Source organism: Erinaceus europaeus, chromosome 12 (assembly GCF_950295315.1).
Source record: "Erinaceus europaeus chromosome 12, mEriEur2.1, whole genome shotgun sequence".
Classification (NCBI taxonomy): Eukaryota; Metazoa; Chordata; class Mammalia; order Eulipotyphla; family Erinaceidae; genus Erinaceus; species Erinaceus europaeus.
This window is the reverse complement of record NC_080173.1, coordinates 94,987,234-94,996,859: the sequence shown is the minus strand read 5'-3', so window position 1 is coordinate 94,996,859 and position 9,626 is coordinate 94,987,234. Positions and strand designations below refer to the sequence as shown.

Below are 9,626 nucleotides of genomic sequence, written 5' to 3'. Positions count from 1 at the left end.
AGCTGAGCCCTCCTCCGAGTTCACTGTGGGTCCTCCGAGGGTCCACTGACCCTGAGCCCTCAGAAGGATGGCTGAGGGGTGGGGGCTCACCAGTGATTTCTTTTCCCTCAGCAACCCCTAGGTGAGACTTCTCTAAGGTCCCACCAGGAGCCAGGCTTCGCAGTCACTTTTTTTTTTTTTTTTTTTTTTTTAAATCAGAGCACTGCTAAACTTTGGCTTGCAGCCTCTTTTTCTGTTTTTTATTTTTGAAAAAAATTTTTTTTAATATTTATTTATTATTATTTATTCCCTTTTGTTGCCCTTGTTTTGTTGTTGTAGTCATGATTGATGTCGTCGTTGTTGGATAGGACAGAGAGAAATGGAGAGAGGAGGGGAAGACAGAGGGGGAGAGAAAGACAGACACCTGCAGACCTGCTTCACCGCCTGTGAAGATTCTCCCTTGCAGGTGGGGAGCCGGGAGCTCAAACCGGGATCCTTATGCCGGTCCTTGCGCTTTGCACCATGTGGGCTTAACCCACTGTGCTACTGCCCGACTCCCTTTTGAAAAAATTTTTATATTTATTTATTTATTTTCCCTTTTGTTGCCCTTGTTTTTTTTTATTGTTGTTGTTGTAGTTATTATTGTTGTTACTGATGTCATCATTGTTGGATAGGACAGAGAGAAATGGAGAGAGGAGGGGAAGACAGAGGGGGAGAGAAAGACAGACACCTGCAGACCTGCTTCGCCACCTGTGAAGCAACATCCCTGCAGGTAGGGAGCCGGGGGCTCGAACTGAGATATTTACGCCGGTCCTTGGGTATGCCATGTGCGCTCAACCCGCTGCGCTCTCGCCCGACTCCCCTTGCAGCCTCTTCTGATGTGAGCCTGAACCTGCTGCTGGACAATCCCTGAGTGCTTAGCTTCCTCAGGCTGCATGCTCCAAAGATGTGCTCTGGGCCTGCCTGACAGAGTCTTGTTGAGCCTGCGACTCCATGCACAGACCAGCCTTCCCAGGTCCCCCAGATCACATTTGTGAGCTAATGACGAGTAGACTGGAGGTCAGTGGGCTCAGAGTCAGAGAGTGGGGCAGCCAGCAGTCTCTTGGCATGAGAAGTGGTGAAGAGGCCAGGAAGGAGTGCCAGAAAGGGGCGTTACACCTGGTAAGGCTCAGAAGTACAGGGGGTGGGAAAGGGGCGGGGCAGGAGGCCACAGATAGGAATGGCTCCCTCTTGTGAATGATTAACTTTCAGCCCAAGGGGGTGACCTCGGAGGAGGGCTCAGCTAACAGGACCTTTGGACTCAGAGCAGAGTGTCCAGAGACCTGCATGTGGTCTGCAGAATAGAAGGACATGGCTGGCTGGCAGGACAGGAATCTGAGGACTGGAGAGAGATCAGGCAGCTGTGGGGCTCAGGAAACCTTGGATTGGCAGATGGCCCATTCTCGCAGCAGCAACTCTGGGGTCCACTGACCCTGAGCCTGAGAAGGGTGGCCGAGGGGTAGGGGCTTACTGCAGTCCCAACAGTGATTTCTTCCCCCTAGGTAACTATGCGTCGTACCAGGTGGTGCTGAGAGCGGTGGGGCATGGCTGCCACCCTGCAGGTCCTGCCCTGCTTGGCCCGAGCCCCCTTGTACCGGCTCCTCTGGGGGACCCCAGTGGTCCGACGGGCCAGCGGCATGGCCCTGGCGGCACAGGCGCGGCAGCTTTTCGAGAGCTGTGTGGGTGCTGTGCTGCCGGGCCCCATGCTGCACCGGACTCTGTCCTTCGATCCTGATGGTGGGCAGCTGAAGGTGCGGGACCGGAGTTTCCAGCTGCGGCAGAATCTCTACCTGGTGGGCTTTGGTAAGGCCGTGCTGGGCATGGCCGCTGCCGCCGAGGAGCTCCTGGGCCAGCATCTTGTACAGGGCGTGATCAGCGTGCCCCGGGGCATCCGTGCCGCCATGGAGTGTGCCGGCAAGCAGTAAGGAGCCATGGGGGGCTGCCCCTCACTGTGCATCTGGAGGGGAACCTGGGCCAGACTCAGGCTGGGCTGGGGCCTTCTTCCCTCACCCATGTCCCTTTTCTCCTGGGTCTGAGTTGGCTCTAGGTAGCGGGGCAGGAGGGGTCTGGGCACCCTATAGCGCTCCCCTCATTGGTACTGCGGGGAGGTGAGGTGGGCGGCTAGAATCCCACTCCATCTTTTGCCCCTTTATCCCTCAGAGAGATGCTGCTGAAGCCACACAGCCGTATCCAGGTGTTTGAGGGTGCGGAGAACAACCTGCCAGACCGAGACTCGCTGCGGGCTGCGCTGGCCATTCGGCAACTGGCAGAGGGGCTCACGGCCGACGACCTGCTGCTCGTGCTCATCTCAGGTACGGGGCCGGGAGGTGCTGCGCAGCAGGGCCTGATGAGGCTGACCAGAGCAAGGGGCACAGTGAGGAGCCTGCACGGCCCACTCCTGGGTGCCTCTGGGCCTGTTGTCTGGCCTCCTCTGAACCGTAGGTCCCTCCCTTCAACTTCGCTGGGTGAGTGTGAGTACATAGGGGGCATCCGAAGACCTTGTGAGGAAAATATCAGGGGCCCCGGTGGTGGTACTAAGGAACCTACACAAGGACCCAGGTTCGAGTCCCTGGCTTTCCACCTGCAGGAGGGTCGCATCATAAGGGGTGAAGCAGGTCTGCAGGTGTCTAGCTCTCTCTCCCTTTCTGTCTCCCCCTTCTCTCTCAATTTCTCTCTGTCCTATCCAATAAAATGGTAAAAATGGCTGCAGCAGTGGACTAGGAGCCCCAGCGATAACCCTGGAGGCAAAAAAAGAAAGAAAGAAAATGTCATTTCTGTTGCTTCTGGCTGTGCTGACACCACCTGGGGCAAGACTTTAGGTCTCCAGACTCCACAGAATCTTTTCCTTGGTCCTCTGCCACCCCCCACTACACACACACACAGAGTCACACACATAGATTTACACACACACACACAGTCACACACATACACAGTCACACACATGCACAGTCACACACACACACAGTCACACACACACAGTCACACACACACAGTCACACACACACACAGCCACACACACAGTCACACACAAACACAGTCACACACACACAATCACACAGTCACACATGCACACAGTCACACACACACAGAGTCACACACACAGTCACACACAGTCACACACACAGTCACACACACAGTCACACACACACAGTCACACACAAACACAGTCACACATACAGTCACACACACACACAGTCACACACACACAGTCACACACACACAGCCACACACACAGTCACACACAAACACAGTCACACACACAATCACACAGTCACACATGCACACAGTCACACACACACAGAGTCACACACACAGTCACACACAGTCACACACACAGTCACACACACAGTCACACACACACAGTCACACACAAACACAGTCACACATACAGTCACACACACACACAGTCACACACACACAGTCACTTACTCTAAACTCATCAGGAATTGTTCTGCTAGTGTTTGCTAAGGACCTGGTTACCCAATGCAGCCTCATACACACATGTCCACACGGGGGCACCCTAACCCCACATTTCCAGCCCCCTTCCTAATAGGAGTGCGGTGCTCTGGGTGAAGTCACTTTGCCATCCCTGCCCCCTCTCTGCCTGATCCCTTGTGCTGTTCTTGCAGGCGGGGGCTCGGCCCTATTGCCTGCCCCCATCCCGCCCGTCACCCTGGAGGAGAAGCAGACTCTCACCAAACTTTTAGCGGCCCGTGGAGCCACTATCCAGGAGCTGAACACTATTCGGAAGGCCCTGTCCCAGCTCAAGGGTGGGGGACTGGCTCAGGCGGCCTACCCTGCCCAGGTATGCGGGTGCTTCTTGCCAAGGCAGCACTGGGGCAGCTGACTCACCTGTGCCCAGGAGATGAAAGCTGGGAGCAGCAGCAGGGAGGGGCTGCTATGGGAGTCTGGAGGACTGGCTGGGGGAGGGGAGAGCTGAGAGAGTGAGCAGTCTGCATGGGCAGAAGGGGTTCGGAGCACAGGATGAGAGGCACTGGCTGGTGGGCCAGGTGGTGACGCATGTTAAGTGCACATGTCACCATGCACATGTCACCATGCACAGGGACCCGGGTTGAAGGACTAGGCTCCCACCTGCAGGGGGAAACCTTCGTGAGGGGTGAAGCAGGGTTGCAGGCGTCTCTCTCCCTCTCTGTCTGTCCTTTCCCTTTTGATTTCTCTCTGTCTTTTATCAAATAAAAAATAAGTAAAGTAAAGTAAATCTGGGGAAGGGAGCAGTGTGTGTTATGAGCATGTCCTCCGTGACCCGTCCACAGGTCGTGAGCCTGATTCTGTCCGACGTGGTGGGGGACCCCATGGAGGTGATTGCCAGCGGCCCCACCGTGGCCAGCGTCCACAACGTGCAAGACTGCCTCCACATCCTCAGTCGTTACGGTCTTCGTGCCGCCCTGCCCCGATCTGTGAAGACCGTGCTGGCTCGGGCCGACTCCGACCCCCACGGGCCACACACCTGTGGTCATGTGCTCAATGTAATCATCGGCTCCAACGCACTGGCCCTGGCCGAGGCACAGCAGCGGGCTGAGGCCCTGGGATACCGGGCTGTGGTACTGACTGCAGCCATGCAAGGTGACGTGAAAAGCGTGGCCCACTTCTATGGGCTGCTGGCCCGTGCGGCTGGGGCCCGCCTCTCCTTGTCTGGGGCGGGACCCTCCATGGAGGAGGATGCTGAACTCCATGAACTGGTGGCTGAGCTCCAGCTCCCAGACCTGCAGCTGAAGGACGCTCTGGCGGCCGTGGCAGAGGCCAGTGGGCCCATCTGCTTGCTCTCTGGTGGCGAGCCCACAGTGCAGCTGCAGGGCTCAGGCAAAGGTGGCAGGAACCAAGAACTGGCCCTCCGTGTTGGAGTAGAGTTGGGACAGGGGCCGCGGGGACCTGTGGATGTGCTCTTTTTGAGCGGTGGCACTGATGGGCGGGATGGCCCCACAGAGGCAGCCGGGGCCTGGGTCACACCCGAGCTCGCCAGCCAGGCTGCCGCAGAGGGCCTGGATGTGTCCACCTACCTAGCCCACAATGACTCCCATACCTTTTTCTGCCGCTTCCAGAGTGGGGCCCACCTGTTGCACACAGGAATGACCGGCACCAATGTCATGGACACTCACCTCCTGTTCTTGCGGCCACGGTGATGGGTGATGGCATAGGTTGTGTTTGGGGAGCCCAGAGGAGCCTATGAAAGCAGAGAGCTGGACTAGGCCTTATGAGGCCTTAGGACCCCGACTGCTTGGCCCTCCCTCCTCCCACCCAGGACCTGTGCTCCACGTCCATCCCCCTCACCCACACTGCTCTTAACTTCCTGCTGTGCAGACTGGTACACCTGGGGACTAGGACAGACCCTCTTGGCCAGTTCATAGCCTTTCCCCTTGTTCAGTCCCTCTGCTGAGCTCTTGAACCTGTTTTCCCTGTGGGTAGACTAAGGACTGAGAATGAAAACGACAGTGGCCCTGGAGGTAGAGCAGTGGATAAACACTGGATTCTCAAGCATGAGGTCCCTAGCCTCGCCTGTGCCAGAGTAATGCATGCTCTGGTGTCTCTCTCATAAATAACATGCGTGCCACTGCCCAGCCCCACTAAATGAGTAAATAAATATTAGAAAGAAAAGCCGAAGGACTGTGCTGGTTTCCCTATGCATCTCCTCTCGGGGCTGAGAATGGGAGAGGAGTGGGCCCGGCCTGTAGCCCTGGTGGCGGGACCTGACAGGAGCACCCCACAGCCTCTCTGCAGCACACTCTTGGCTCTTGATTTACAGAAACAGAACTGGAGGGTTGAGTCTGACTCAGCCCTGAGCAGGGACCTCAGGGAGACTGGGGAGTCTAGGAGGAAGTGACCACCCAACTGTGACCCTGCATGAGGCGTCCCTGCCGGGGTCTGTGGACCGTTGCCATCTGCCTCATTGGGCAGGTGCACTGCCTACCCTGAGCATGTCTGTTCTTTCCATCTTGGGGCAACCCTTAACCATAGACTGCACCTTCTTTTTTTTCTTTTTTTTACCAGAGCACTGATCAGCTCTGGTTTACCGGTAGTGCAGGGGATAGAACCTGGGACTTCGAAGCCTCAGGCATGACAGTCTGTTTGCATAACCATTATGCTATCTACTCCTGCCCAGACTGCACCTTCTTGTCTTATTCAGGGGCTGCTATGCCCAGCAGCATAGGACTCTGGACTGTCTCTGTAAAAATATTTATTTATTTGGTAAAGACTGCGACTAGTCAAGAGGGGAGGGAGGAGGTGGAGGAGAGACAGACACCTGCAGCACTGCTTCACCACTCATGAAACCCCCTCCCTCCTCCCCGAAGGGGGGTCCGAAGGGTTTGAGCCAGGATCCTTGTGCATTGCAACACATGCACTCTACCAGGTGCACTACAGTCTGGCTCCTTAGACCTTTTTTTTCTATTTTAAATATTTATTGATTTATTCCCTTTGGTTGCCCTTGTGTTGTAGTTATTGTTGTTATTGATGTCATCATTGTTGGATAGGATAGAAATGGAGAGAGGAGGGGAAGACGGGGGTGGGGAGGGGAGAGAAAGACACCTGCATCACCGCTTGTGAAGTGACTCCCTTGCAGGTGGGGAGCCGGGGGCTTGAACCAAGATCCTTACCTGGCCCTTGCAATTTGTGCCACCTGCGCTTAACCCGCTGTGCTACCGCCCGACTCCTGGACCTTGTTTCTTTGTAGCAGTTCTCCTCTTAGCCACGTTGAACTTCCTTTTTTTTCTTTTTTTGCTCCAGGGCTATCTACAAATCCACTGCTCCTAGTGGCCTTTTTTTCCTTTTCCTCTTTTTCTTTCATTTTTAAGACAGAGAGAAATTGAGAGGGGAAGAAGAGATAGAGAGGGAGAGAAAGACACTGGCGGACCTGCTTCACCACTTGAGAAGCGACCTCCTCCCCACCCCCCCACAGGTGAGGAGCTGGGGCTCGAACCCAGATTCTTGAGCCACCACCTGACCCCCACCCCCACCCCCGCCATGTTGAACTTTGAGTTCTTTCAGCCAGTCTGGGATACAAAGTGGGTGTCCAGTGCTAGGATGGTGGTTCCGAGTCTTGGTGGGCCTCTGCTCCCATTGTAGCTGGCCAGAGAGGAGACTAATGGGAAGAGCGCCACAGGGCTGGTCCCCTTGGCCAGCCGAGCAGCCCACACCTGGAGAGGGAGAGGCTGTGGCCTTGGCTCTCCTCATGCCCCCTTGTTGAGTGTCCAAGCCCTCCGCTGCTTGTCCCCGCCGTGCGCCATGGCTCCCATCCCTATATGAGTGAGCAGTAGAATCACATAGGAATAAAAAGCCATAGAGAACAGCGAGGCCTCGGGGTTGCTCCTTCTGGCCGTCCCCCACCCCACTCATCCCTTCATCTCCAAGGATGGGAAGGGGCTCTCAGCCAGGACTGGAAGAGCCTCGCCTTCCTACTTGGGACAGCCGGACCTGCAGGCTGGATGTGAGTGTGGCTCTCACCAACTAGGCTGGGAGTTGGGTGGGGGAGGTGAACATGGTGAGATTGGGGTTAGGGGGTTTAGGGAAGGGGTGAGCGTGCACGCCTTCTGTAATACAGGGACGCCACTCCTTTTCCTTCTATTCTGATGACTTTCTTCTGCGCAGGGTCACAGGATCAGAGACTATCGTCCCCACACGGCAGTGCCTGTGTCCTGGTGTTTCCCTGGCGTCTTGTAGATAGGCCCTGTCCCTGCCTCGCTCCTTGCCCTCAGGAACAACTATAAGAGTATCAGCTTAAAGGGTCAAGTTCAGGCAAGTGCCGATGAGCAGGCTGGGACGGGGGCTATGATCTCAGACGTGCCTGATGTCCCCAGCGTGTTGCTCTGTGTTGCCATGTGAACACAAAGATGCATCGGTGTGACAGCTGTGAGCACATAGACACATTAGTGTGTACTTCCTGTGCACATCTGCTTCCAGGCTTGCCAGACCCCCCACCTCCACCCCCACCCCACCGCCACTGTTGTCCTGCCCTGTGCCTACGCTTCTGGGCTTGGAAGGTCAGGGCTGAGTTGGGTCTCACTGTCGGATTTGCTCCTCGGTACCCTAGAGATAAGAAAAGGGATGGAGGAGGGAACAGGATGGTTATACAAAAGACTCATGCCTGAGGCTCTGAGGTCTCGGGTTCAATCCCTGAACAATCACACAACCATAAACCAGAGCTGAGCAGTGCTCTAGGAAAGAAAAAAAAAAAAGGACCTTTGGCCATAATCTAGATGAAAATATGATCTAAACCTCGCAAGGTGAGTGTTTAGCTAGAGGATTTAGCGATTCCTCACCAACATCAATCATGGGTCATAATAATGACTCCTGGCCTGTGGCGCTTGGCTTCTGTCTCCACTGGCTCAGATATCTTCTGGCCTTTTGCTCACCTCATCACCTCTGCCCCCTCAGCTACAGTCTCTTGACATGTGTGGTGCCGGCTCCCCTGACCACTGCCGTTCTCACAGGCCCCTTCCTTCTCTAAACTTGGCTTAAACTGAGAGTGGATGGGCAGGGAGCCTCACATCTCTTAAGGGTCAGCTAATCCAAATCCTCTTGTTTGAGATCTGAAGAAACAGAGTGAAGGTGGCTGTCTGGGACTGCCTAGTAAATCTGCCATAGAGCCAGGATGAGGGCGGGGAGGTTAGCACAGTGATCATGTAAAAGACTTTCAAGCCTGAGGCTCTCAGGTTCCATGTTCAATCCCCAGCACTAGCATAAGGCAGAACTGAGCAGTGCTCTGGTCTTTCTGTGTCTTTCTCTATCTCTCATTAAGATAAAAAAATAAAAAATATTTTTTATCTTAATGAGATAAGATAAAAGTCGGATGGTAGCGCAGCGGGTCAAGCACAGGTGCTGCAAAGCGCAAGGGCCAGCGTGAGGATCCTGGTTCAAGCCCTTGGCTTCCCACCTGCAGGGGAGTCACTTCACAGGCGGTGAAGCAGGTTTTTTGGTGTCTGTCTTTCTCTCCCCTCTCTGTCTTCCCCTCCTCTCTCCATTTCTCTCTGTCCTATCTAACAACGACGGCATCAATATCAACAACAATAGTAACTACAACAATAAAAAACAACAAGGACAACACTGGGGAAAATAAATATAAAAAATAAATAAATAAATAAAATATTAAGAATAAAATATTAAAAAACTGGGTAAGGACCTGCTTGACCATTTCTCCAGAGCTCACAGACCCTAGAGTCCAGTGAGGGCCAGAGCCAAAGCCAAGGGAACTTTTTTTTCCTTTCCTGGGCGATTAATGGTTTACAGTTGACAGTACAATACAGTAGTTGGGGGTTACAGGTGGTAGCACAGCGGATTAAGCACACATGGTGTGAAGTGCAAGGACAGACATAAGGGTCCCGGTTCGAGACCCCGGCTCCCCACCTGCAGGGGGGTCACTTCACAAGCAGTGAAGCAGGTCTACAGGTGTCTTATCTTTCTCCCCCCCCTGTCTTCCCCTCCTCTCTCCATTTCTCTCTGTCCTATCCAACAACAACAACAGCAATAACAGCAATAGCAACAATAACAGCAAGAACAACAAAAATAGGAAAAAACAGCCTCCAGGAGCAGTGGATTTGTAGTGTAGGCACCACCCCCCAGCAATAACCCTTTTTGGAGGCAAAAAGCAAAAAACG

At 54.4% G+C, this 9,626-nt stretch overlaps 1 protein-coding gene across 1 annotated transcript; it reads left to right on the top strand.

Annotated features, from left to right (window-relative positions):
• Positions 1–1,282: 1,282 nt before the first annotated feature.
• Positions 1,283–5,631, top strand: GLYCTK (glycerate kinase). Its single transcript, XM_007519159.3, has 4 exons — positions 1,283–1,939; positions 2,179–2,330; positions 3,648–3,823; positions 4,293–5,631. Exons 1-4 carry the CDS (start codon positions 1,563–1,565, stop codon positions 5,157–5,159), a joined length of 1,572 nt encoding a protein of 523 aa, XP_007519221.2. The 5' UTR covers positions 1,283–1,562; the 3' UTR covers positions 5,160–5,631.
• Positions 5,632–9,626: the final 3,995 nt, after the last annotated feature.

Bases quoted from the DNA above. Each gene is read 5' to 3' on its own strand.
- GLYCTK (XM_007519159.3), top strand. From the start codon at position 1,563: ATGGCTGCCACCCTGCAGGTCCTGCCCTGCTTGGCCCGAGCCCCCTTG. The intron at 2,331-3,647 runs GTACGGGGCCGG...CTGTTCTTGCAG, and splicing joins GCTGCTCGTGCTCATCTCAG to GCGGGGGCTCGGCCCTATTG. The intron at 3,824-4,292 runs GTATGCGGGTGC...ACCCGTCCACAG, and splicing joins AGGCGGCCTACCCTGCCCAG to GTCGTGAGCCTGATTCTGTC.